This window comes from Stegostoma tigrinum, chromosome 5 (assembly GCF_030684315.1).
Source record: "Stegostoma tigrinum isolate sSteTig4 chromosome 5, sSteTig4.hap1, whole genome shotgun sequence".
NCBI lineage: Eukaryota > Metazoa > Chordata > Chondrichthyes > Orectolobiformes > Stegostomatidae > Stegostoma > Stegostoma tigrinum.
In genome coordinates, this window is record NC_081358.1 from 87,314,942 (window position 1) to 87,341,921 (window position 26,980).

A 26,980-nucleotide genomic window follows, 5' to 3' on the forward strand; every position below is an offset into this window, starting at 1 on the left:
GCTTGGCCTGCTGTGTTCATCCAGCCTCACATTTTATTATCGTTCTGTCTATGATGTTTTGCAGCATCAGCTGAGATTGTGCCTTCAAATCTGTAATGCTTAAATTTGGAATTCGAATTGGATTGTGAGTTGATTTGACAGTATTTGACATTGAAATGTTTTAAAAAGTGGTTATGTCTTTTATTCTTGAATAATATTGGCATGCTTTTACATTAAATAAGATTGTCTGTCTGGATCCTAAATTATAAGCATGTGGTTCCGTTGGCGCACATCCGACATTTTGACTTCTGCTTACAAAAGGAAGAAGGTAATTGGTAGGTTCCACCATAAGTTATCTTGATTTTTCTAGATGAGGTGAATTGCCTGGTTTAAAGTTTAACCTAAATTGCCTGTATGGATGTAAAATTTGCTTCCAGTATGGTCTTTCTAGAATTTATTACCCATACCTTTAAAAATCTAAATTTTAATGGGTTGGCTATAGTCTTTAAAAGTATCAGCTTGGTCTAGCATGAGCACATCAACTAAACTAACAAGTGAATGCAGTACTGAGGGAGGCATTCAATGTTCACAAATAACGACTTCTTACGTTCTAATGCCATAAATCTGAAACATCATTTGTCTGTTTAGGTGGATGTTATAAATCCAGTGTCCTTTCTTTCAGGTACCAATAAAATGTCATTGTTTAGAGTGTGATTATAAATACAAAACATTCCAAGCCACTTCATAGAAACATCATCATGCAAAATCTGCCAAGCCATATTTTTAACAATTCTTTTCTTGGCTTGTGTGCATTGCTGGCCAGACCAACGTTTGTTGTCCACACTTAATTACATCATGAAAGTGGTGAGCTGCCTTCTTGAACCACTTCAGTCTTTGGCATATAGTTACACTCGCATTCTATTAATTGGATTTTGAACCAGCATCATTAAAGGAACAGTGATGTATTTCTAGTTCAGGATGGTACATGGCTTGGAGGGGAACGTCTGGGTGATGGTGTTCTTATACATCTGCTGCCCTCATCTTTCTACATGTTAGAGGTCATGGATTTCAAATGAGCTGTTCAAAGAGCACTAATGAGTCACTGAGATACTGAGGACTGCCGCTGCTGGAGTCAGAGATAACACTGTGTGGAGCTGGAAAAACACAGCAGGTCAGGCAGCATCAGAGGAACAGGAAGGCTAACGTTTCGGGTCGGGACCCTTCTTCAGAAATCTCTCCTGACTCTAAACGACAGTTTTCCTGTTCCTCTGCTGCCTGGCCTGCTGTGTTCCTCCAGCTCCACACTGTTGTTAATGAGTTACTGTAGTGCATCTTGTAAATGGCACATACTGCTGCCAATGTATGTCAGTGGGAAAGGGAGTGAATGTTGAAGGTTGTACACAGGGTGTCAGTAAATTTATCCTGGATTATGTATCAGTGATAATGGGAACTGCAGATGCTGGAGAATCCAAGATAACAAAGTGTGGAGCTGGATGAACACAGCAGGCCAAGCAGCATCTCAGGAGCACAAAAGCTGATGTTTCAGGTCTAGACCCTTCATCAGAGAGGGGGATGGGGAGAGGGTTCTGGAATAAATAGGGAGAGAGGGGGAGATGGACCAAAGATGGAGAGAAAAGAAGATAGGTGGAGAGGAGAGTATAGGTGGGGAGATAGGGAGGGGATAGGTCAGTCCAGGGAAGACGGACAGGTCAAGGAGGTGGGATGAGTAGTAGGTAGGAAACGGGGGTGCGGCTTGAGATGGGAGGAAAAGATGAGTGAGAGGAAGAGCAGGTTAGGGAGGCGGAGGCAGGTTGGGTTCGTTTTGGGATGCAGTGGGGGAAGGGGACGAGCTGGGCTGATTTTGTGATACGGTGCCCCTCCCCCCCACTGCATCCCAAAACCAGCCCAGCCTGCCTCCGCCTCCCTAACCTGTTCTTCCTCTCACCCATCCCCTCCTCCCACCTCAAGCCACACCTCCATTTCCTACCTACAACCTCATCCCGCCTCCTTGACCTGTCTGTCTTCCCTGGACTGACCTGTCCTCTCCCTACCTCCCCACCTATATTCTCCTTTCCACCTATCTTTTCGCTCCATCTTCGGTCCACCTCCCCCTCTCTCCCTATTTATTCCAGAACCCTCCCCCCATCCCCCTCTCCGATGAAGGGTCTAGGCCCGAAACGTCAGCTTTTGTGCTCCTGAGATGATGCTTGGCCTGCTGTGTTCATCCAGCTCCACACTTTGTTATCCTGGATTATGTTGAGCTTTTTGAGCACTTTGGAGCTGCAGCCATCACGCAAACAGAGAATATTACATCACAATCCTAACTTGTGTCTGTAGGTGGTGAACAGAAATTGGAGAGAAAGGAGGTGATTTACTCACTATAGAATTCTTAGCCTCAGGCCTGCTCTTGCTGCCGCACTGTTAATATAACTAGTCCAGTTCAGTTTTTGGTCAATGATAATCCCTAGAATGTTGGTAATTGGAGATTCAGCAGTGGAAATGCCATTGAAAATCAAGGGGAATGGTTAGATTCTCTCTTTCTTTTTGGAGGTGGTCATTGCATCGCATTTGTGTAGATCAAATGTTATTTGCCACTTATCAGCCTGAGTCAAAGTGTTGTCCAGGTCTTGCTGCACATGGACCCAGACTGCATCAGCAACTGAGGAGACACGGATGGCATAGCATAGAAGATAACCATTCAAAAACGTCCCACCCCCAACCCCACAACCACCACACATTCTAACCTGACAGTTGAGGTCAGGTTATTGGTGCTGCAGTTGAAGGTAAGTGGGCCACACACATTACTGTGAGGAACTCCTGATGGCATTATTGGCTGCCAAGCAGAACATCTATTTCCTTTGGAACTAAAACCGAAGTTGCTGGAAAAGCTCAGCAGGTCTGGCAGCATCTGTAAAGAAAAAAAAATCAGAGTTAATGTTTCGGGCCCGGTGACCCTTCCTCAGCACTGTGTTCTTTTGGTTTCCTTCATGCTGCGTATGACTCTAGCAAGTGGAGAATTTTCTTTTCGGTTCCCGTTGAGTTGAATTTTCCTCAGGTTCCTGAATGCGATACACATCTAAGTGCTCCTTTTCATGTCAAGGGCAGCCACTTTCCCCTCTTGAGTTTCGCTGTTTTGTCCACATTCAGGTCAAGAGCAGAATGAACTTGGTGGAACCTAAACTGAGCATTGGTGAGCAGGTTCTCCCCACAGAAGAATCATACAAATATGGTGTCACTTTGCTGATCATCAGTGTGTAATAGGCTGGGATTGCATTTGTCCTGCTTTTAGTGGCAGGACAAACCTGGACAATTTTTAGTGTTGGATGGATACTAGTGTTAAAGCTGTTGGGGAATAGCTTTTACTGAGGCCCAGCTAATCTGGAGCACAGACTAGAATAGTTGCAGGGATGAGGAAATTGAGTTGGATAGAAAGATTGGAACTGTTTCTCTTGGAGAAAAGCAGGAAGAACAAAGGAGCAGGAGTAGGCGTAATTGGCCTAAATCTAGGCCAATTATCTACCCCTCATAATTTTCCTCTGCTATCCTTTTTGGTATCATTGGTGATCACCAGATTTCTAGATGCTATCCTGGACATACTCAGTGATGGAGCTTTGGAGGCCATTTGATGTCGAGAATTCCAAAGACTCGGTACTTTCTTTGAGTGAAGAAATTCATCCTCATTGCAGTTCTAACTAGCTTTCTCTCTAATTCTGAGACTGTCTGCTGGTTCTTGAGCTCCCAGCCAAGGGAAATATTGTTGCATCTCCCCTGTCTGTCCCTTTTTTAGGAACTTCATATGTTTCAGTGAGATCACCTCACATCCTTTTAATATCTTGAGAGTAGAAGAAGATTAGATTAGATTAGATTACCTACAGTGTGGAAACAGGCCTTTCGGCCCAACAAGTCCACACCGCCCCTCGAAGCATCCCACCTAGACCCATCCCCCTATAACCCACACACCCCTGAACACTACGGGCAATTTAGCATGGCCGATCCTCTTTTGGGACAGTGTATCCTAAGAATTGTTCTGCTGAAACTGTGTTGCACACCAGTCCTGAACTTACACCTTTACTTGGGCAAGGAGACCAAAACTGTACACAATATTTGTGGTGCACTGTCACCAAGCATCTATACAGTTGAAGTGCACATCTTTACTCCCGTACTTCAATGCTGCTATGATGAAGGCCATGGTTTGAGAAAATAATTCCCCTAATCTCGGTTTTAAAGTGTCTTCTTATTTTTCAAGTGACACCCTATCTTTAGATTCACCCTTTAAGAATAAATGTCTTCTCCACATCTGCGTCAGCATGGACAAGATGACAGAATGGCCCCCTTCTGTGCTATTATCATTTTTATGGTTCTATCTCCCTGACAAGCACCATCAGGATCTTTGTTTCAATCAAGTTGTCTCTTACCTTTCCAAACCTCACTGGATACAAGCTGAGCCTGTCCAATCTTTCTTTGGGAGACAACCCACCTATTCCCAGTATTAGTAGAGGATAGTTCTGACATCTGCCTCCTTTTCTTTCATATTGGTGTTTTATTTCTTGTGCCCTTCCATTTTCCTCTGCAGCCTTTCCAGTTCTCATAACCAATTTTATTTTCCTGGCATCTGAATTCCATCTCTGGCTTCCATTCCTCTGACAATCTGATTTAATCTCCCTTGACGATATTTACCCTCAGCCCTGCTAACACATAACTCGTACAGGTTTTGACTGCCTAAGAAATCTGAAGCCTTCATCCTACACCATTTTTCCTGTTGCATGCTCATTTGCCCGATCTTCCTTTTATTGCACTCGGGACCTGGTTCTGGATCTAACCCTAAGATTAGTGCATTAGAGGTCTTATTTTTCAGTACTTGGCTAGTTCCCTAAACTCTGCTTTCAGTCACCTCATTGCTCATTTCCAACTATGGTCACTGTGAACCGTGACCTCTGGTTGTTCAGCCTTCCCGAAAAGATTGTCCTACAGCTGTTCATTGAAAAGAGATTGAATAGATGTGTATAAAATCATGAAAGATCTGGACAATGTCAGTGGGTTGGAAGGATAGAGAATAAGAGGGCACAAACTTAAAGTAATTGAGTTTTCACAAAACATTGGTAACACTGGTTACAATCTGCAATGTGTTGATTGAGTGTGTGTGGTGGAAGCGGGTTTAATTGAGGCATTTAAAAGGGAAATATTTTGTTATCTGAAAAGGATAAATGTGCACGATTAAGGGAAATGTTGAGGGAGTGGCACCAAGTAAATCAGACAGCCAGCAAACTGGCCTGATTGCTCCACAGGGTCACAGACTGCTTACAGTAAATGTGTGGACAATCAACGGATTATCCCACTTTTTTTTTGTGAACAGAGTTGCTTCATTCCGCTTAGCTATTAGAAAAAAAATTCCTTTAAATAATGCAAATTATCAATCCTATTTGTTATTCATTCCATTTTCACAACACAAACTCAAATAACTTTCGCCAGAAGTTTGAAATGTGTTGAACCCATGTTATTAGCTCCAGACAGATCATACGGAACCCATTGGGGAAATCCCCTTTATTTCCCCTTTTTATAATTCATCGCGACGTTTCCAGCCAGGCTGAGGTGTACGGAAATTCCTGTGCTTGCTGGGCTAAGGCAAATTGGTTGAATGTAGGAATGCTGTTGTTGTTGATTGCTCAGTCATTAAGCATATGATCTGGGCAAATCTGAGCTATACAGTTGATTAAAATCTCAGGACCACTCCGTGATCTGAGCTGTTTCAACTTCCTTTAGTGGCACCACTGTCAGTTTAGAACTAGTTTCCTGAACTATAGTTCCATGAGCCCGTATGCCCTAAAAGAGTGAAACCGAGATATTGTCCAGGGAACATGGTGGTGTATGATATTGGTAGGCACCTGGAAGCTCAGGGTCTTATTTGCGGACAGATGGTGGGTGTTTTGAGAAGCAGTCACCCAATTTGTCCTTCATTTCCCGAAATGTGGAGGAGACCACGTTTTGAGCAGCGAATGCAGTTGACTAGATTGACTGAAGTGCAGGTAAAGTGCTGCTACAACTTGAAGGTGTGTTTGAGACCTTGAATACTGAGGAGGGAGAAAGTAAACGGGCATGTGTTACACTTTCTGCAGTTGCTGGGGAAGGTGCCTTGGGGGTGAGGGAGTGAAGGAGGAGTGGACCAGGGTGTCCCAGAGGAAATGGTCCCTGCAGAAGGCTAACGAGAGGGTAAGGTATTAATTGTCTGTGATAGCATCCCACTGGAGGTGGAAGAAATGATGGCTAATGATTCTATGGATTTGAATGCTGGTGGGTTAGTAGGTGAGGATAAAGCGAACCCTATCTCTGTTGTGGGAGGGAAGAGAGGGGCGAGGGCTGAAGCACAGGAGATGGGTCAGGCCCGGGTGTGGGCACTATCAACTAAGGTGCTGAGAAATCCTCGGTTGAGGAAGAAGTTGATCATTTTGGAGGTCCCCTTGTTGTAGTTGGTGTCATCATCAACAGACGTCTTGGACATGGAAGGACTGGGGCAATGGAACAGAGCCTTTACAGGAAGCAGGGTATGAGAACGTATAGTCAAGGTATCAGTGGGAGCTGGTTGGTTTGTAGTGGATAATGGTGACCAGTCTAAGCCCAGAAATGGAAGCTGAGATTTCGAGGAAGGGAAGGGTGGAGTCAGAGGTGGACCAGGGTGAAGGTTAGAGCAGGGTGGAAATTAGAAGTGAAATCAATAAACTACTCCAATTCCGGATGAGAAACGGAAGCCACACTGATCTCTTCGATATACCAGAGAAGGAGTTGTGGTTGGAGGCTGGATTATGATTGGAACAAGAAATGTTTCAAGTACCCCACAAAAAAAGGCAGGGATAATTAGGGCCTGTGCAGGTACCCATGGCCGTCCCTTTGACTTGAAGAAAGTGAGAAGAACTAAAGGAGAACGTGTTCAGAGAGAGGAGTGGGCCGGACGGAGGATGGTGGTGGTGAATGGGGACAGTCCAGGCTTTTGTTCGTGGAAGAAGCAGAGAGCTGAGACCACCCTGGTCTCAGGATTGCCCATCCATGGTAAAGACGAGGTGGTCAGAGTCTGCAAACTAGAAATTCTGGAACTTACATAAAGCACAGAGGAATCATGTATTTACATGGGGAGGGACTAGAGGAGCTGAGGTCAGAAGAGATGAATTCTGTGGGGCAAGAACAGGCAGAAACAATGGGTCTGCCCAGGCAATACTGTTTGTAGATTTTGGGAAGGCAGTAGAAGCAGGCTTTGCTGTGGATTGTTCTGTCTGGGACATCCTGCTCCACTCCCAACACATCTCCGTACCCCCATGGCACCTCCCTCTGCAATCCCAGAAGGTGTAACACCTGGCCCTAACTTCCTGCCTTCTCACAATCCACAACCCCAAAGACCCCTTCCAGGTGAGGCTGCGATTTACCGGCACTTCACTCAATCTAAACAACAGTATTTGCTGCTCACAATGTGGTCTCCTCTACATTAGGGAAACAAAGTACACACTGGCTGCACTTTGCTGAACACCTACATTCTGTCTGCAAAGAGCCTGAACTTCCAGTTGCCTGCCACTTCAATACACAGTGCAGATGTTGCCTGGTCAACATCTCTTTTTCTCAGGCTTGCTACAGAGAAGCTCAGTGCAATTTGAAAGAACAGCAGCTTACTTTTTGCTTAGGGAACATTGCAGCCTTCAGGATTCAATATTGGGCTCAATAATTTTAGGGCTTGAGCAACTTTCCCAATTCCTTTCCCCTACTCTGACACAACAGGCCTTGTCATCATGTGGACTGCTACCACACAGAGCCCATTGTCAGCTACAAATCATCCCCATTTGCAACTCTTCATTCTCCTAGGCTCAACTTTATTCACTTCTTTTGACTGTGTCCTCTCTCTTTTTGGGCTCTGTCTCCACTTATCGTTTATTCATTCGACCCCAACCCTCCCCTATCTCCACACCATCTGCATCAATACCAACCTTTTCCAAGCAACTACCAGTTCTGAAGAAGGTTCATTGGGCCCGAATCATTAACTTTGTTCTGTCTCCACAGATACAGCCAGACTTGCTGAATTTTCTCCAACAATTTCTGTTTTTGTTAATTGTTCAATTGTCAGACTGTAAAGTAACCCAATACAAATTGATGAAATGTATGTTTGTACAAATATGGCTTGAGAAGAAGAGTAAGCTAGTTAATCTGTGGGGCAAGTACCTGCCTATAGCTTAAAATCGTAGCTGATCTGACTGTGGACTTGGCCGATTCTCCTGGCTACACTCTTGTACCCTTTGAGTCTCTTGTTTGTCAAGAATCTTCCTTAAAAATATTCAATTATCCCCACTCCACTGATCTCTGGGATGAGTGTTCCAGCCTGTCAACTCTTTTGTAAAGACTGTACTTTTGTTTTACCGTATTTTTGACTCTGGACTGAAATGAAAATTGTTTTAAAACCAATGGTTACTGCAGTTTGTTTAGCACAAGTAACTTGATACTCATTGTAAGCACTCTTTACACAGTTTCAAGCAGTAGTGGGAGATGACAAGCTGGAGCCAAGGGTGTCTACAAATGGAGCTTTCACTGGCGACAAGTAGCTGATTGGGCTGTGGACTAGTGACCAGCTAGCGGTGGCAAAGAACATCTGCCTGCCAACAACAATGTGATTGGTTGTCTGGTGATTAAACAGCTTGGGGCTGTGAATAATATAATGAGAAGCCCTCAGATCCACTAGCCCAGGAGCTGTCGATTTTTGAGTTTCCTTCAGTAATTACCAGAAGCTGTGACTTTCAATTAATAAGTCAGAGACCCAGCTAGAAGTGTGAATAGCCACTTTGTCTCCAGCCAATTGGTGAAAGTATTCAGAGAACACTGACATTATAATGGGGAGTTTGTAAGGGGTTTAAGGGGATTTTAATAAGTCAAGTTACATGTCAATTGTTATTAATTGTTTACTGCAACTAGACTCTAATTGCTTACAAATAGTCATTCTTAGGTATAGAAACCTAGTCCAAGGTCTCTGCCAACCTGGGTCTGACAGTCAGGAAAATTGGGAATTCTTTGTACTTCTTAAGTTCTTTTAACTTTTGTGGAGACTTGAGGAATAATGAGGCCTGGTTTCCAATATGATATCCCAGGGAGACATTACACTTCTGAGAGCAAAACAGAATTCTCCTCACATCTAATCTTAAATCGGAGACTCTTATTCTTAATCCATAATTCCTAGTTCCCATGTCTCGAAATGTGGACACATCCTTTCAGTAAGTCCTGAGGAGGCTTAACCACAAGAGTGGTTGCTGTTTTCAAATAAGGCCACTGAACTCTGAATATCGACCAAACTTGCCCAACCATCCTTCATAAAGTAACAACCACACCCGAGGAATCAGTTGAGTGAATGTTCTCTGAAATATGTCAGATGCAGTTCTTGTTCATTCTTAAATAAGGAGGTTATAACTGTACACAGTCCTCCAGATATGGTCTCACCAATGCCCTCTACAACAGTAGCAAAACATCATCACCACTGATATTTTCCATTTTCATTGTATTAAACACCAACATTCCATTGGCCTTCCTAATCAGTTGCTATGTCTGCATTCTTACATTCTTCACATCTTGTGGAGAGACTATGGTGTAATAATAATATCACTATTATTATTAATCTAGAGGCCCAGGCTGTCACTCTGAAAACTGGTTCAAATCCCACCACAGAGGCTGGTGAGATTTAAATTCAGATAATTGACATCGGAATATTAAATTTGTCTCAGTGCTTGTTACCATGACAACGATCACCGATTTGTCATGAGAGCCCATCAAGCTCCCTAAAATCCTGTAGTGAAAGAAATGTCACCCTAATCTGGTTTGGCCTATGTGTCTTCAGATCTTCAGTAATGTGGTTGACTCTGAAATGGTCCATCAAAGCATTCAGTTCAAAGCAGTTGAGGTGATGAGTGCTGTGCTTGCCAGCAATGCATACATCCATGAAAAAGTAAAGAAAAAGTATTGATCGCTCTCTCTTTAAATAATTTATTGCTTTTCTATTTTTATATCAAAGTAGATAAGTTCACATTTCCCCATATTATAGTTTATCTGCCAAATTTTTGCCCCTGACTTAACCTGTCTATGGCAGTTTGCAATCTCGTTCTGCCCATTTCATAACTTACTTTCCTACCTACATTTGTGCCATCAGCAAAGTTATTAAACCTAGTGAAATAACTCCACAGAGCATGGTTTCCTGTCACCAAGTCACCCTTTATTTATACATAGTTTCCACAGGGTGAACAGAATCTCTGAGCTTCCTGTTTACTCCTGACCAGATTAACATCTCCAATCAGCCAACTCATGTTCTGTGCGGTCAACTGGCTGACCTTATTACAATAACGACACATACATTCAGTGTCTGAGGGTTCTTGCAGCACAGTGGTACTGTCCTTGCCTCTAGACCAGAAGGTTAGGGTTGAAGACCCACCTTAAATGTATTTCAGTGCACCTCAACAAGTTGAATCAAAAGATTTACATTCAGTCCTTTCATCCAATTGTAAAAATTCAGACAAGGCAAAGGCAAAAACAAAAGCATAAAGCAAAGACAATTAGAGTTTTTTTTAAACAAAGGATAAATAAACGTGATACCAGACAGACTGTCCCAACTTCAGTCAGGTGATCAGGTCAATTCAAAGTTGCAGAACTTCCTCAAGGACCTTGGATAGCAATTTTGTCAAATTCTGCTTTCGGAGCATCCAGTATGTGATTGGCTAGCAAAGATATCACTTGGAGCCCTAAGTTAGCACCATCTCTGACCATGTTTGAGCAATGTCAGAACTGGTCAATTTATTTAAAGAAAAATGAAAGAACTGCAGATGCTGGAAATCAGAAAGAAAAGCAGAAATTGCTGGAAAATCTCAGCCAGTCTGGCAGCATCTGTGGAGAGAAATCAGAGTTAACATTTCGGATCCAGTGACCCCTCTGCAGGACCATTCTTGGTCAGTTTATTTGTTGGGTAGTTCGTGTGGATAGTGCCCACAGGTATTTAAAGGAACAATGTGTTTTCTGCAGTGCCATTTTTTAAAAATCTAACTTTGTACAATTGTCTGTTGTCTGTCCTGGTCTTTTGAGATAGCAGAGGTGTTTCTGAGTTTGCTGCATAATATCTGTATGATAATCATACAAAAGATGGATCTTACTGCAGCAAATTGCTATTTGTAAACTCAATCCTTAAAATCAGTCTTAATTATAAGAAATTATGTGATTAATTACAACTTAATATGCACGATTTGGTCAATTGTTTGGCTGATTGCTATTTATGTATTGACCATTAATTAATGCATGCAAGATTTTTTATTCACATTCACGGTTATGAGTTGCAAAGTGTGAAATAGTTTATGTGTATAAATATCAGTACGAAATGGCATCCTGCCCCTGTTAGTCTACTGCAATTATTATAATATAATGATAGACTGTATGTGATCAAGTCACATTAAAATCTATTCTCTGAGGTCATCTTATGATCCTTTGAAAGCTGCGATACTAGATTACCTGCTCAGAATGTTGCTTGAACCAGTACTTTCTGACTTGGAGGATGATGGTAACGTGCTAAATAAATTTTCATACATTACCAAACAGCTTCAACCTAGTTTGGTAGAATTATTTTGATATTCCTCAAAAGCTTGTATTTGTTGAAAGCATATTCTGTAGAACCATTTATACTCCAAATTGAAATATTGAAACACTTGCAAGATTTTTTGCAAGTCAATCTACTCAATGTGATTACCCTTAATAGTGCAGACAGTTGTGTAGTGATACCTTCCCGGTGCTGCTTCTGGTATCTTGTCCACAGATTTACAAAGCATGCTCTAATCACAAGGTGGTACTAAGAGTGGAAAAGTTATAAATGCTATAAACCTGATTATTTAATTTTTTAAAAATCTCACTGTTTTGGAAAAAAAGTAGCCCTCTAGGTCGTCACTCTCTTAAAAGTGCCAAAAATGCTTCATGTGAATCATATTCAATATTTTTTCTTTCATTTTTGTTCCCAAAGGGAAAGGAACAGTCTGTTGAAGGAAGCAGAGGTTTTGCACAGAGCCAGATTTTCCCACATAATCCAAATTTATGGTATTTGCAATGAACCTGAATTTATGGGGATTGTCACGGAATACATGAGCAATGGGTCTTTGGACCAACTGCTTTATCAGGTATTGTGATTGATTTATAGATGTTGCTATCTTTGTTAAAGGCAAATTATGATGAATGCTGGAAATCTGAAACAAGCACAGAGAACGCAAGAGAAACTCAGCAGGTCCAACAGCATCTGTGGATAGAGAAACAGAATTAAAGTTTTGAGTCTAGTATGATGCCAGGCTTGAAATATTAAATTTGTTTCTCTTTCTACAGATACTGCCAGACCTGCTGAGTATCTCCAACATTTTCTGCTTTTACTTTTGCCATCATTGTACTGCACACTGTTCATAAATTTTATTGTAGTAAACCTCAAAAAGAAATAATTTTATAAGGTTTGCGCAGTAACTTCCTCCATTACCTCAGGAAGCACTTTACAATCAATTTAAAACTTTTAAAATGCATTCAAGCAAATTAGGAAGTATGCAAACCTAGTAATTGTGTCCAACATAATTGGCTAATTTATGAGAAACGTGGCATTTAATCTGCTTAATCAGAAGTGAGTTTAAATCTTGACCATTGAATGTTTTAGATCCAATTTATTTAATCTTGTGACTGGGTTTATACATGCTGTTAACTAAATGAATGATCAAGTTAATTCAACAGTTTGTTAGATAGTCTGGAGAGGAAAATTATCTGCCTTTACCCTATTTCAAAATTCCATTGAATAATAAGTCTAATCTCTTGAGTGGGTCCAAAACTCTGTTCTTCCAGATGGACTACATTTTTTTCAACAGTAACAAAAAAAAAATCAGATGCTACCAAAATTTGTATTTTGATGGAGCACTCCAATTTAACTCATATGAGAGCAGTGAGAGTACAGATGTTACAACAGACTCCGCAATAAAGTTGCTGAGTACAGGATTGAGTATCCTCCTCCTCCTTGCCACAGGTTTCACTTTATTATGGTGAGTGTTCAAGTGTACACTGGATGCGCTTGAAGAGGAAATGTATATCTGTACTCCTCCTTCCAAGAATCGGCTGGACTTTTGGGAGCAAATTGCACAACAGCCCTTATTGACAAATGCGTGGATGAAAGCTACAAACAAGGAGCCGTAGTCAGCCATTCAATCCCACAAGCTTGAAAAATACTTGGAAAAAGTCTTGTGTACCATCAGTGAACTTTGGAGGTGGAATACATGCCTATGTTAGTCAATATCAAAAAATCCTTCAACTGTATGTTTACAATCGAACATTTTAATGACCTGGATGCTTTGTGGGTGGACTAACTGTTAACAGCTTCCCTGTTTGAACTACTTGGTGTTGGATTATGTACAATCAAGTGCATAATAAGTTAGCTTTGCAGATTAGTTCTGTTCTAATGCAGACTTGTACATTTCGTGATGCAGAAAGATACATATCCAACACTTCCTTGGTCACTGAGACTTCGCATATTGTATGAAATTGCACTGGGAGTGAATTTCCTTCACAACATGAACCCACCATTACTGCATCATGATCTGAAGGCACAAAATATTCTGTTGGATGGTGAATTTCATGTAAAGGTAAGAAATTGCTATTCAATCAAAATTGAGTACTGTGCAGTAATAATAAAAACTTCATTGTGATGTCCTCGCTAAATAAGAAGAGTATTTTAATAATCTTTAAATATTAGATTGTCCATTCTTACCAATTCTGGTGGTATTTTACCTTGCCTCATGTATCTCTTTTGGATTGTTTGTTTCTGGATCGCAGAATGCACCATCTGGTTCAGTGTCACTGAACTAACCAATCTTATCACCATGCGCCATCCTGCCCTATCCTATTGGGCTGCTTGACTAAAATCACAAATCCTGCCATATGTTGCTTTTTCCTGAAGGGTACTGTTGAAGAATGACCACACATAACCCACCTGTCCACTGTTGGCAGCAGGGTTCATCATTATCAGTGTGGTGTCAGCGGAGAGATGTTGTTCCTCACACCAGTTTGGGGGAGGCTGGAACAGTGATTCTTTGTGCCTTCCAATTAAGGCCAACTCTCATGCTCATTAAGAGCTAGTTAGTGGGACTTTGAAGGGAACAACAAACAGCCTTAGTAGTGGTTGCTGTGGGCAAGGTAAATCAGTCCTACACTTTCTCTCTCCTGGTTCTGTTTGTACCCCAGCAAGCTCTAACTGGTTGTGGAATTTATCGCCATATCAACTAAGAGCTAGGCTCCATGAGACTCACGACTTAAAGCCGTTTCTCAGAGATGGGTTCCTGACCTGAAAACAAAACATTTTGAGGTCGCTGACTTGCTCACCGAGCTGGCGTGTTTTCATTCAGATGTTTCATTGCCATGCTAGGCAACGCCATCAGTGAGGGCTCGATGATGCGATGTTGTACTCCGCTTGGAATCCATACGGACAGTATAAATTCCAAGCAGAGTAGAACAACCACGTCCGCTTCATCGGAGGCCTCATTGATGTTACCTTGCACGGCAACAAAACATCTGAACGAAAACACATCAGCTCAATGGGCAAGTCAACAACATCACCAATGACCGGAGCTACAAATCTTTGCAAAAACCTTTAAACAAAGCATTTTCCCGTTTCCTGCGTCCATTGTGAAAATTCAGCTGAAATGCTATCTTTGATCTCATTGAAAACAATGATTCAGCGATTTCCCAACATCACTGTAATGGGCCATAACATGATGGTGCAATGGGTGTTTGCAAACATGAGCAATTTCAGTTAAAGGTCAGCAAAGATGAGATGAGATAGTAGGAACTGCAGATGCTGGAGAATCTAAGATAACGAGGTGTAGAGCTGGATGAACACAGCAGACCAAGCAGCATCAGAGGAGCAGGAAGACTGACGTTTTGGGCCTAGACCCTAGAAAATTCTTCTTCAGAAGATGAGATTATACTTTAAGTTTTTTTTTAATATTATGGCCTCATTTGTCAAATTATTCTTGTTTCTGCCTGATTGTATTTCTTGTGATCAATTAAAGTTGAACATTTAACCAGTTTTAATTAAATAACATAATAGGTAGAAATTTCTCACACCATCCCCCCCCGGAGCAACATAGGCCATGACATGAAATTTGGAACAATGCAGTAAGTTGTCCACTAAGGACCTTACCAATACCTCAATCAAAAGGCCCCATTTTCCATTCAAGTTGGATGGCAAGACAATTCTTTTGTGAGTGAGGAGAGGACTATTTGTGTGGATTACTCCACCTAGCCCAAGTTTTCTAGATCCAGCTTTCACCAGCAAGGCCTACCTTGGTGACTCCCAGTTCTTTAATATCTCCAGGTACTCCATCTATTCTGTTCCCTTTTTGAATAGGGGGAAAAAAAACTCTCACTAGCATCTAGCTTGGTTGTTAACTCAAATCAGTCCTTCTCTACTTCTTTTGAGTTTGAAAATTCTGGACTTAAAATGAAATGGCTACCCATTTGACCATGTAAGAACTCCAGTAAGTTTGTGGTCCTTGGGGAAACAGACGGAGCTGCTTCATTAGCTGGAGTTGTACTGCACAATATTCAATGTCATTGCCAACATTAAAACCCCAACTACAGCTTCCTGGGGGATCACCATTGAGCAGAAACTGAAGTGGACCAGCTTCATAAACACTGTCATTAAAAACATAAGCCCAAGCCATGGAACCCTAAAGTGAATAACTTACCAAGACCAGTCCACCATCTGCAAGGCACAAGCCAGGTAGGTGAGGCACTGCTGTCTGTTTGCCTGAATGAATGCACCTCCAAAATGGGCCCAGAAACTCAGCACTATCAAATAGACCGGTTGATTAGCACTTCACCTTCAAAATTCACACAATGTACTACTGATATAACTTGCTTGAAGGGTGTATTATCTACTAGGTTTCACACAGCACCTTGCTAAAACATCTGCCACAACATCTTGCAAATCACAGCCTCACTCCTAGCAGGACAAACATTTCAGCTGCATTGGAACCACTAACTCCAAACTTTCCCTCCTAAGTCACTCACTGTTTTTTATTTAGAAATGTATCATTGTTCCTTTGTCATTATTGGACAATAATTCAAGAACTACCTGTAACAACTGAGGGAATCTTTAGCACATGGACTGCAGTCATTCAAGAAACTAGCTCATATTCTCAAGGACAATTAAGATTATATACTGAATGCTGGCCTTATCAGCAATACCAATGTCCCATTAATGACTGGACTTAAAAAAAATCAATGAAATGACTTTTTCATTTTCTTCATATCCCTTTTTACAATCTTTACATGATCTGATATCCCTATGCTCTTAAGTCATATCACAAGTTCACCTTGTGATTTTCGTCCATTTAAACAATGAATGATTATTTGATTTGGTGATAAAAATGGCAGCATGCTTGGTTAGCTGAATTCAGAGATGGATTTTTATTCTTTGTTTAGATTGCAGACTTTGGGATGTCAAAATGGCGGCGTTTAACTCTGAGTAAATCTTCAGGCCTTAAATCTCCCACAGCAGGAGGAACTGTTATCTACATGGCCCCAGAGCAGTATGAGCCTAACAAAGCAAAGCGTGCAGATGTAAAACATGACATGTACAGGTATGGTTAGATGGTTTCTTAACACTTAGAAACTGATTAAAATATTTGTTTTGAATGATTTACTCATTATTATTACCTGTATACGACTGAAACGTTTGAAAATTTGGCGTGCGGTTCCGTTTCTCTTCTCCTAGTTCAAAGCCCCCTAATATTAGGTAAATTTTAATGTACTATCTAATTAATATTTTAACACCACCATATTCTGACTTGAAGCATTTATTTTCTTGGAAAGAATTTGCTAGCAGATGGTTTACAATTGGAGGCAAGTAAGATTGTATTAATTCCTTCTGATCTTTTATGTTTGTCGTAATTTGCATGGGTTTGCCTAAGAGTTAATCGTCACTCCACTGCTCAATCCTGGACAGCGAGGAAAATTTGCTTTAAAATTTTGTATTGAATCTTGCCACCAACATACTACAAGCAAGATTCATGCAATTGATTAAGTTCTTGGTAAACCATGCAGAATATTCTAATGCAAAAGCCCTGGATTATTGACTTCTTCAGCACCAGACTGTAATATTAATGTCAAGACATTAGGAGGTCCGCATTGTTCACTACTTGCTGATCAAACTACAGTGGCGAGAGGTCAGAGTAAATCTTCAAAATGCCTTTTTTTTTCCTCTCTTTCTCTCTCTGTACTCCCTGTGGACCAAGAGATGAAGATGTACACCCCTCAGGCAACTTCAAGCTTAATCTCTTCCCACACTAGTTTTGTGGGAATCACCAGCTGTGTTCAGTCACAAAGGAGCCCAATCATTTCCAGTCAGCAGCCCAAATGCGTCTTAGAACCCCCTCCTCTCACAGACCAACTGACCTTTCCTAAAGGGTGTACTGTGTTCATGTGTCAAAGGAAACATCATTCCAGTATAGTTACAGCATAGAGAAGGCATTCAACCTGTGGTCAGGAAACAACGCTATGTGAATTTTTAATTTGGAAGACATGTATTGCCATGATGGACTGAATGTCCCAGGAGGTTGCACGGCCATGTGGGGGTGGAAGGAAGCACTTTTCATGTCAGGATGTGAGTCTCCATTGAATGGTTCATTTTTTTCCAACCCTTATTTCTAGGCTCATATGTGTATGTGTTCGAGATGGTTAGAATCTAGAAAACAGTCAGACAGACAGAAAAAGAATCCAAGGGAGATTTAAACCTTCTGTTCTGTAAGAGTTCTGAGATTCTGTGTCCATGTTAGCCCTCTAAAAAGCATCACAGCTCAACACAGCAGACCCCCTAATTCACAAGGCTCTGCAATGATTTACTTCTTAAGTGTTTATCCAGTTCCTTCTTAACTTATGGTTTAAATCTCCCTTGGATTCTTTTTCTGTCTGTCTGACTGTTTTCTAGATTCTAACCATCTCGAACACATACACATATGAGCCTAGAAATAAGGGTAGGAAAAAAATGAACCATTCAATTGAGACTCACATCCTGACATGAAAAGTGTTTCCTTCCATCCCCATATGGCCGTGCAACCTCCTGGGACAGGTGAAACAGAAAGTAGGAAAAAAAAACTTAATTTCTGAGTCATGTCAGATCTAAATCCCACAGTAAGGTACAATTCCCCAGTTGGAGACGGTTAGTGAAATTGGCATCATTTAATGCCATTATGATTTTAGGTTCCTCATTAGTGTTTGCAGTTTGGTACATTTTGGAAGAGGTCCAGTAGTTTGCTCTGCTTGACAAGCTGAGACGTACGTAGCCAAAGTTATGCTTTCAGAAATGACTTTTAAATTGTTTACCGTTTCAACAGCATTGCTTGTGTTGAGACTTTCCGACTTCTTGTAGCTGCAGCTGTGCTTCCAGTTGAAGTAAAAATGTGTAACTATGAATCTGTAAATTAGGCAATAGTCAAATCTTCAAAAGTATAAAGTGGTGTTTTTGAATAGGGAAGTGTATTTGCAATGACGTGAACACATTTTCCACGATCATAACTTTTTTTATACCAGCAGTAGAATGATGGTGGTTTTACACTTTGGGACTTTATGGGCTGCTGTGACATATATGATAAGAAATGGCCAATCACAGCTGTCAGTCAGGAGGATCCCAAAAGATGTTGCCTAGAACTGAGATTCAGAGTTCAGATCACTGGTCACTAGGAATAATCGGGAGAAGGGTTCAAATAGTGTATTTTATCGCTAAGCGATAGGAATGCAACCATTTAGCTAAAAGCTTACTCTGAATCAATGTAATGATGCATCCTAAGACCTTTTAACACAATAGAGGGGATTTTTAAAAATGCCATTCATAGGATCCCCTCTCTAATTGCTCAGTGGGCAGTTGAGAGGCAGCCACAGGGCTATGGTCTGACATCCTATCCAGGACATGAGTGAACTAGAAAGGCGTCTACAACAATCAACAGTTGTTACATGGTCACCATTAGGCCAGCAATTTATTTCCAGACACTTACTGAATTTGTCAATGATCTGCCATTGGGGAGTTTGAACTGATGGGCTCCGAAGATTAGTCTGGGGCTCTCGATTACTGACTGAGTGAAATTACCATGATGCCACTGCCTTCCAGTGTTGTGTTAATTCAATGAATGTACAAAACCAATTCTGACCTCTTACAAATGCACTTGCATCATGTTCAACCACGGCAAGTTTGGAGGGGTCTTGAGTAACCTGTTCTGGCCAGACAAGTCTGGAAATATCCTAATTTTAATGAGGCTCTGTTCCTTTAATTTTAGAAGCCATTTGAAATTAGTGGCTACGGGCTAGGATCCCCAAGGCTTAGGAACCGCAGCAGCTAAAAAGAAAGTTGAAGCAGGCCGATCCAGTCAGTGAGTGCTTTGTCAACATGCTTATGGGCCAGGAGGGGCACAGGAATAATGGCAACTGCAGATGATGGAGAATCTGAGATAACAAAGTGTGGAGCTGGATGAACACAGCAGGCCAAGCAGCATCTTAGGAGCACAAAAGCTGACGTTTCAGGCCTAGTCCCTTCAACAGAAAAGGGGGAGGGGGAGAGGGTTCTGAAATAAATAGGGAGAGAGGGGGAGGTGGATCGAAGATAGATAGATAGAGGAGAAGATAGGTGGAGAGGAGACAGACAAGTTGAAGGGGTGGGGATGGAGCCAGTAGAGGTGAGTGTGGGTGGGGAGATAGGGAGGGGATAGGTCAGTCCAGGGAGGACGGACAAGGGGGCGGGATGAGATTAGTAGGTAGGAAATGGAGGTGCGGCTTGAGGTGGGAGGAGGGTATAGGTGAGAGGAAGAACAGGTTAGGGAGGCGAGGACGAACTGGGCTTGTTTTGGAATGCAGTGGAGAGAAGTGAGATTTTGAAGCTTGTGGAAATCCACATTGATACCATTGGGCTGCAGGGTTCCCAAGCGGAATATGAGGTGCTGTTCCTGCAACCTTCGGGTGGCATCATTGTGGCACTGCAAGAGGCCCAGGATGGACATGTCGTCTGTGGAATGGGAGGGAGAGTTGAAATGGTTCGCAACTGGGGAGGTGCAGTTGTTTATTGCGAACTGAGTGGAAGTGTTCTGCAAAGCGGTCCCCAAGCCTCCACTTGGTTTCCCCGATGTAGAGGAGGCCATAACGGGTACAACGGATGCAGTGTACCACATTGGCAGATATGCAGGTGAACATCTGCTTGATGTGGAAAGTGGAAAGCACAGGAATCCTTCTCTTGGAGCCTGTCATCAGGTTACTGTCCAGCTGCAATTGATCCCTTCCCATTTACCGGTTAACATTCCCTACATGTAGTATCTTCCGTCAGTGGAACAGGAAGCAACAGAAGAAAACGCTATGCCTTGTGATTTAAGTTTGACCAGGCTTCCCTCTTCTTATTTGCATTTTTGTGATCACACATTCCGTGAGAAGGAGCAAGAGAAGAGCCCCTTGGTCCTGTTGAGCTCATCCAGATATAATGCAGCCTCCCAACCCAACCTCCTCAATCTCTTTTCAAACAAGGCTAAAATGTAGTAGGGATGGGTAAAGTCTGATAGCTGCCCAAGACTACCTAGCAAGTCCTCATAGCCACATCAGCTCAATTCTTATCAAGCCCGTAACAAAACTGATCACTTTAAATTTTGGATATTGCTGAAGAGAGGGAGGTTTTGCTGAAATGTGTTGTCTTGCAGTCATCACAAAAATTGCTAGATAAGTACAGGATGAAAAGCTTTTGCAACATGCCTCTTTTTGAGCAATATTCAAGTTCTATTTTTGTAACTGACCTTGACTTTTGAAACTGGAAATATGCGTTTTAAGCATTTCAAATGTGCTGAACTTTTTAAACGTTTTACCATCACAGTGTTACTGAAGAAATTTATTTTTTTTTAAATATTTTGCTGTAATTCTGCATATTAAATTGCTTCAGGAAGAGCACATGCAGAGAGATTATTACACAAGTAACAAAAGGAGATAATATTTGTACTGTTGGTTTGTAAAGCCTGTGCTTAAATATGCTTTGTTCCCTTTTGTAGCTATTCAATAATAATGTGGGAAGTCCTTTCAAGAAAACAGCCATTTGAAGGTTTGTTCCATTCAGTTTTCATTTCAGGCCTTCTGCTGACTTTATGCTCTAAAACTGTACTTGATACATTTGAATCCACCAATTTCTAGGAATCAGCGTGTTTAATTATCAGGAGGAAAGGGAAAACAATTGGAACCATAGGCCCGTCAGCCTGAAATCAGTAATTTAGAGAAAGCTGGAGCACATCAGTAAGGAATGGGAGCAGAAACTAAGATGGCTGTTGTGGCACAAAGGTAGTATCCTTACATCTGATACTGGAAACCCAGGTTCAATCCTATTGACTCCAGAGGTATATGCCAGTTTTTTTTTGAGGAAGTTATTAACAGTTTAAGGAGGAAGGAGTATTTTTAAATTATTGTTTGGCATTCAGTAATGTTCCATAGAAAAGCAATTGCACAGGATAAATGCCCATGGGTCAGAGTTCTTTGTTTGCATAGATAGAGGATTGATTTAAAGGTCAGTAAACACAGTAGCAACAAGCCAGTTACCTTCAGGTTTCAGGCTATTATCAGGCTGCTAGTATCAGTGCAGAGAGTAAATAATTTACAATCTGTTAATGACTTTGAGGAAGGGATGAAATAAAATGTGTCCAAGTTTGCTGTTATAACAAAAGATGTGAAAATAATGTGAGTTTGCAATTTGGAAAGTGTTATAGATGTGTTACATGAGTGAATGAATAAGAAAATGAGATAGAATATTGTGTAAGGAGATGTGAGGTCATTCGCTTTGATACACTAGAAACAGAATATTTTGGTAAATGATGAAAAAGTTTATAAATTTGTAAATTGTTATGCAATAAGATTGAATATCCATTTATACAGAACACAATTAATATAAAGGAATCGAAAGCAATTAACAAGACAATTGTTGCAGAGATAGTAGGAACTGCCGATGCTGGAGAATCTAAGATAACATGGTGTAGAACTGGATGAACACAGCAGGTCAAACAGCATCGGAGGATTGAGAAAGCTGACATTTCAGGTCGAGACCCTTCAGAAATTTCTGAAGAAGGGTCTAGGCCTGAAACGTCAGCTTTCCTGCTCCTCTGATGCTGCTTGGCCTGCTGCGTTCATCCAGCTCTACACCTTGTTATAACAAGACAATTGTTGAACTTTTATTACTAGGGATTGGAATGCAAAAGTAGAGAAGTCTTGCGACAGTTATATAAGACTTTGGTGTGTCCTCACCTGAATTACAATGTGCAGCTTTAGCCTCTATACATAAGGAAAGATATACTTATCTTCAAGGAGGTGCAACAAAGATTCACTCATCTCCTTCTGGATATAAGACAGTTGACCTAAAAGGAGAGATGGAATATGCTTTTTCTGTGCTCTGAATTTTGGGAGAATGCGACATAATCTCATTTTAAACATAGATTCGGTGTGTTTTGACTAGGGTGATGCTGAAAGGTTGTCCCCTGCTGCTGGAGACTTGAGTGTATAGTCTCGGCCAACATTTCAGCAAAGTATTGAAGGAAGTGTTGTCTTTCAGATGAGGTGTTAAGCCAAAGCCTAGTCCATGCCCTCAAATGCCTCCCACGCTTTTCTCCCAGTGTTCAGGCTAATGTTTGTCCCCAAGTCGACAACACCCAAAACAAATTGTGCAATTTTTTTTATTCCCATTTAAGAGATCTCACTATGTGCAAATTGACTGCTGCATTACACCAGTGAATTTTTAAATGTTTTAACTACCTCATTTGCTGTAAGTGCTTTGGAAATCTGAAAAGTGCAATTGTGCTATTCATTAACTTCGTTCTTGTTATTTGAGGTAGTTTAAAAAATTGCATTGTTTAATTGCAGTATTTCTGACCTAAGTGTAACAATGACCATTTGATGCTTTATCGTGTATTTTGGTAACAGTGAACTTTTCAATCACTGAATTATGTTGTTGATAATTTAAATGAAATGTTTGCAAAAGACAACTTCTATCCAGTACAGAGTATTTATACTGTAAGAGAAATGTGATTTTGCAATTACACTTTTTCCCCGTTGTGTAACTTTTTCACATTTTGAATGTAATTTCTTTTCCTTTAGCTAATGTTAAGATGCTGAAAATTTCAATGGATATGAAAAAGTGTTAGCTTACGCTATGACTCAAGCTTCATCTAAGTAATTGTCTCTCCCCCAGATGCTACAAACCCAGTGCAGGTCATGTTTAGCGTGCTGCAGGGTTCCCGACCTGATACCAGTGAGGCGAGCTTACCATTGGACATCCCCAACCGGGAAACACTACTTCGGCTAATGACTAGCGGCTGGTCTCAAAACCCCAATGAACGGCCTTCCTTTATTAGTAAGTTGTTGCAAATGTGCAATTTGTGAGGGGAAAGTAAAACATTGTTGAGTGATTACAATAACATGGCCCCAATGTAGGGTCCTTAAATCACAATCAGCTGCCATTCTTCAACTCTTGCCTGATTCAGCCACAGCGGGTTCACATTGTTAGTTGTGGCATTGTTATTGTATTAGTTTAAACAATATTCCACTTCTACTAAATTGTAGACACTTGATGTGGCTCCTGGTAAACCCTGGTAGCATTGTGTTGCAATAAAATTCACTTCTGCAGCAAAACAAAACCATAATACTCCTCCTGTGGAATTGGTGACTAGTTCTGTTGTGTCAGAAGCCAAACTGCCCCCTCCTTTTCACAGTGAATATCCTTTTCTTTTATATTATTAACTTTGTTAGCCTTCTCATTTATAAAATATAGTGAAGTCACCATAGTTCCAGAGAGCTGTTCTCTCATTAGAGAGACAAAGATGACTGGTGGTGCTGTAACCTGAGGGTGACCATTGCTCAGGTGAGGGGGCAAGGTTCAGTAAGAGAGGTTAAGTGAGTGGTCAAAAAGTTGACAAATGGAGTATAATGTAGAAAAATGTGAAGTTGTCCCTTTTGGGAAGGGTGATCAAAAGAGCGGAAAATTATTTAATTTGCGGGAATCTTTAGAAAGCTGAAACACAAAGGGACTTGACGATACTTGTGCTCGAAACACAGAAAGCTAGGACACAGATGCAGCAGGTGATCAGGAAGGCGAATGGAATGCTAGCACTTATTTCAAGGAGGTTGAAGTATAAAAGTAGGGAAGTCTTACTAAAACTGTGAAAGGTCTGATGGACACCCTGCAGCCAACCTTCAATCACTCGTTCTCCAGAATGAGGTTTACCTTGCGAGCAAGGGCTTTCCCATCTATGAATATAACCTGGCTAACCCTGTTGCAACCGGAGCCTGACAAAATTAGCTCAAATCTTGCTCAGGTATCAAGTCCACTACCCTTTCCACTATATACTTCCACTGCATACCAAAAGTGACATTGCTCCATCACCAGATTGACTCTGACTCTGACTCTGTTGCTGTGCCTATGATAGCTTTCCTTTTTCAGCATTTCTGCATCCAGCCAATCGCCATCCTCTAAAGTTGCAGAATTTTTCTCGTTCCCCTCCCTGATGTTTTAAAACAACTAGTGAACCATTTTCACATTACAAATATCAGCTAAGTTGCCCTTCATTGCCTCCTGTGTGATATCTTTCATGCCCACTGAACCTCACTTTAGATGTCAACTTTAGATTGTGTTCAATCCGACAATTCTATGATGTTTTACAACTTTCAAATTAAAAATAAATATCTTCCTGATTTCACTTGCTTTAAAATTTCTTTGCCCAGCACATTTCTATTATCCTTTGAGGCAGAAAAGCCACTTCCTCCTGAAGTTGTCTCTCTCAAATCCAAATACATCACTCAGTTATTACTCTTGTCCTTGTCAGACCAATCTAATAACTACAATTTCCTGTAACCTGAGTCATCAAGCTATGATTCCAAAATACGTTGATTTAATGCAATGTCATGATTGAAAGTTTTTTTTTGAAAAAGGTGGCATAGTCACATTTGATTTTATTAAAGACTTGTTTTCCTAGTCATACATTTTGCTGCATATTTGGGAAAAAAGCCTTCTGAATATTTGTGTTCCTACTAGTGATTAAATCAGCTGAAACAAACATTCCTGAGCGCTCTATCACTAAACTGGGTAGAAAATGGAATCAGTTATGCAGCAGCACTTAACCAAGATCTGTGGAAAATATTATTTAATTTATAGGCTGCTTTTTTTTTGTTTGCATTGTGATTAAAATGTCATTTTTTTCATATGGGAAAACTTAGCCTTCTCTATATTAGGGAAGTTGAACCGCAGACATTACAGAACTTGCGGTTATCTGGTCAGCATAGCCTGAAGTGTTGCTGATAACAATTGCAAACATTCCCTCCTTTTTTTTGTACTATTTAGAAGTTCTCTTACAAAGTTGTTTATTTTTTAAGTGCATGTTTCCAAACCTATAGTGTCAAAGCCTCGGGAAATGAAATCTATTTCTGATTATGGTATATTCACCAAAAGAAAGTCTCCCGCTACCCGCTTTGTCGCTAAGATTATCTATTTCAAGCTGCGTAGCATTGCCTGACTTCATCCCTGCCTCAGCTCATCTGCTGAATCCTTTGTTTGATCATCTGTTATCTTGAGAGGATTCAGTTCTCCTGACTGGGCTCCTAAAGCCTACCCTTCACAGAATAGAGACAGTAAGGGCTGCTGATGCTGGAAGTCAGAGTCAGTAACTGTGGAGCTGGAAAAGTACAGCAGGTCAGACAGCATCTGAAGAGCAGGAAAGTCAACATTTCACATTGAAACCTGACCTGCTGTGCTTTTCCAGCGTAGAATGGAGGCCATCCAAGACTCTGCTCATATCCTACCCTTCTTTATACAATGAGATGAACTAGCTGGCCAGCATAGGAGGAGCCTTCTGAATTAAGCACCTAGGCAGGTGGAAATCCAACACCACGCCCGCTGGTTGGTCTCTGGGTGGCAAGTGTTGACTACAATCGCAGCCAAGTCTAGTTAGAGAGGGGCTGGAAGGCAGTGGGATCTCCATTCAGCACTGTCCCACCCACTGTCACAGACCTCCCCACCTCTGAAATGGCGTTAAACTTTGCTGCATGCCTCGTTCACCCATCACCGCTGTACTCATCAAGCAATGTTTTGAATTAAGTCCACATCCCAATTTTCACCTCCCTCTATAAAGAGCGCCTCTGATCACTTTCACTCTACTGTTGGCTGTGCTTATCCCCAAGGTCTGGAGTTCCCTGCCTTCAGTCCCAGAGGGTGATAATCTGGAAATGGGAAGGCAATTTTAATTTTGCAGAGTGGTGGCATCCCAGACCTTGCCAACTACCTGCCTACTTCCACAGAATTAAGTTCTAAACAGGAAGGCTCAAGCTCAACCTTTCCATCCACCCACAAATTGAAACTGTTAAATGATTAGTTGAGATCATATTTCTGCCTGGGCTGCAATTATTTCAACCTCAGGAGAAATAAGAAAGAGTTAGCTCACCTTCTGATATATTGACACGTGCGCACACAAAGACACGAGTGCAGACAAGATTGGACACTTGGCAGGCGAGTGGCTGCAAATGATCTGGCTTTTAGTGCAAGGCTTTTAAACCAACGAAAGATGATAGAAATGTCATTGCTTAAATAGAATATACATGGGGAAATTCTTTCACTTTACTCAGGTGCAGATGATTTCAGATGAATTGCTCTCAATTAAACTATTGCAATCTCTTCCTATCTCATACCTCTGTAATTGTGTCCAGGAGAATATCTCTAGTCCAGTAAACAAGATTTTGATTTAATATTAGGTTTCAAGATTTTAAGACAAAATGAATACTCATTAATCTGAAACGTCTTTGTGTTTATAAAGAATGTCTCATGGAATTGGAACCAGTGGTTCGAGCATTTAATGAACTGACTGTACTTGAAGATGTTTTATACCTTAAAAGAGTAAAAGTAAGTAGATTTTGCATTTTTTTTCATTCTGATCTATTTTTAAAAGTG

General features: G+C 41.2%; 1 protein-coding gene across 2 annotated transcripts in view; it reads left to right on the forward strand.

The window, feature by feature from the left end:
• ripk2 (receptor-interacting serine-threonine kinase 2) overlaps positions 1-26,980 on the forward strand; it is a 54,762-nt gene that overhangs the window by 9,386 nt on the left and 18,396 nt on the right. For both annotated transcript variants that reach the window (XM_048528487.2, XM_048528488.2), the window contains 6 exons: positions 11,987-12,140; positions 13,473-13,628; positions 16,471-16,628; positions 21,060-21,109; positions 23,237-23,398; positions 26,847-26,932. In XM_048528487.2, the coding sequence (XP_048384444.1) occupies positions 11,987-12,140; positions 13,473-13,628; positions 16,471-16,628; positions 21,060-21,109; positions 23,237-23,398; positions 26,847-26,932 (766 nt within the window). The remainder of the gene's footprint in view (positions 1-11,986; positions 12,141-13,472; positions 13,629-16,470; positions 16,629-21,059; positions 21,110-23,236; positions 23,399-26,846; positions 26,933-26,980) is intronic.